General features: G+C 50.0%; 1 protein-coding gene across 1 annotated transcript; it reads right to left on the bottom strand.

The window, feature by feature from the left end:
• Positions 1-210: 210 nt before the first annotated feature.
• LOC125512970 (germin-like protein 1-1) lies at positions 211-1,174 on the bottom strand. The gene is made up of 2 exons (XM_048678025.1): positions 995-1,174; positions 211-902 (listed from the first exon to the last, which is right to left on the bottom strand). The coding sequence occupies exons 1-2, from the start codon at positions 1,113-1,115 to the stop codon at positions 373-375; spliced, it is 651 nt and encodes a 216-aa protein (XP_048533982.1). The 5' UTR covers positions 1,116-1,174; the 3' UTR covers positions 211-372.
• Positions 1,175-1,733: the final 559 nt, after the last annotated feature.

The raw sequence follows: 1,733 nt of genomic DNA on the forward strand, positions 1-1,733 counted from the left end.
GTATCCACTTGATGCGATATTACGAGTCAATAAAGAATGCCCTTTATCGAGAAGAAAGAACATGAGAACAAATCTTGGGAAATCTAGCAAGTTATAGATTTGTCGACAAGTTAAAGAAAAAAATGTAACATACACGTAAAGGAATGTATCAAATGTACTATACACATAAAGAAATCAACGACACACTAGTAAAATGTAACATACATTACGTGAAACAGAAACAGTTTTGTATTATTTCAAAGATAAACAAATACGACATACACATCAACAGATCAACTACACACTACAGCTCGCTTGAGTACCATTTATTTAGTAATGGTACAGACGATTTTTCTTGTTAACAGATACAGAGTTGCGGACGGCAAAGGTACCCTACATGAACTTGGCCTTGATAGCGTCCACCTGGCCGTTGTCGATCCGGAAGGCCTTAGCAAGCACGTCGCTTGGCACTGGCGGTGCGGCAGCGAAGAGTGTGGTGGCGATCACTTGTGTGCCCTGAAGCTGGCTGTTAAAGCCGGCGATCACGGAGGCGGGGCCACGACCCCTATTCTGCTGGAAGTGCACGAGCCCACGTGGGAAGGCGAACACGTCTCCAACAGTGACGGTCTTAGTGAAGAGCTTGTTGGCGGTGGTGATGAAGCCCACCTCCAGGACTCCCTCGAGGACGAAGATGATCTCGGTGGCGCGTGGGTGGGTGTGCGGCGGGTTCTGGCCTCCGGGCGCGTAGTCAATGCGTGCCATGGACACGCCAAGCGTGTTCACCCCAGGGAATGACTGCACGTTCGCCGCCGTGACGTTCGACCCTGCCGCGTTGTTGGTGTTGCCAGCCCTCTTCAGACCGGCGAAGAAGAAGTCGTCCGCCGTGATGTCCACCTTGCACGGGAACCCGTTCAGCTTGATTGCTACCGACATTCGTTTTGAGGAAAACACCACGTCATCAACAAGAGCCAGCACGAAAAATGCAACAACAAACTTTACAAAGATGATGACTTACGGGATGCCAAGTCGGCGACGCAGACGTCCTGGAGCATGTCGGCGTCCCCGGCCAGGGAGGAGGCTGCGAGCGAGAGGAGGACGGCGCAGGCCGCTACCACGGAAAACTGAAGCCTCGCCATGATCGGTTGGCCAATGCTTGCTTGCTATCAGCTTGGTGGTGTAGTTGCCAGAGTGCTTCTTGGTTGTGGAAATTAGCAACGGTAGGAGCTGGTACTTATAGGCAGTGTGGTTTGCGTATGGAACTATGGATACCATGCATCGCCGTCTCAAGGTCGTAGGCTCGGATGGGGAGGGAAACACGCAAGAGCCTGCGCATCCGATTCCATTAATTTGGAGCCAATGGGGATATACTAGATTAGTTGTTTTTGCACTCCTTGCAGGCTAGTACGTACCTGCTGCACATGCGTTCTTGAATCGATCCATGATCCATTCATTCGGTGGTATATCCTGTTGGAGACAACAGACCCGAGTTGCACATGATAGTTTGTATAGCGGTTATCAAGTTGAGCTTATTTCTTGGGCGTGGGACGAAGCTGTTCACTTGGATCAGAGAGGAGTCATTTGGTCAATGACTCCATGAAATTATCCTGATTTTCCTGTGGCTTCTGACTTTTGCTGCTCGCGAGGCTGAGCTGGGATAGCTCTCGTCCAGAGAAGAATAAAACCAGTAGTGGAATTGTCTGACCTAGTCCTCCAGGTGCGTGTTATGAGACTGAGACCCCTTGTCAAAAAAAAGA

Source organism: Triticum urartu, chromosome 6 (assembly GCF_003073215.2).
Source record: "Triticum urartu cultivar G1812 chromosome 6, Tu2.1, whole genome shotgun sequence".
Lineage (NCBI taxonomy): Eukaryota > Viridiplantae > Streptophyta > Magnoliopsida > Poales > Poaceae > Triticum > Triticum urartu.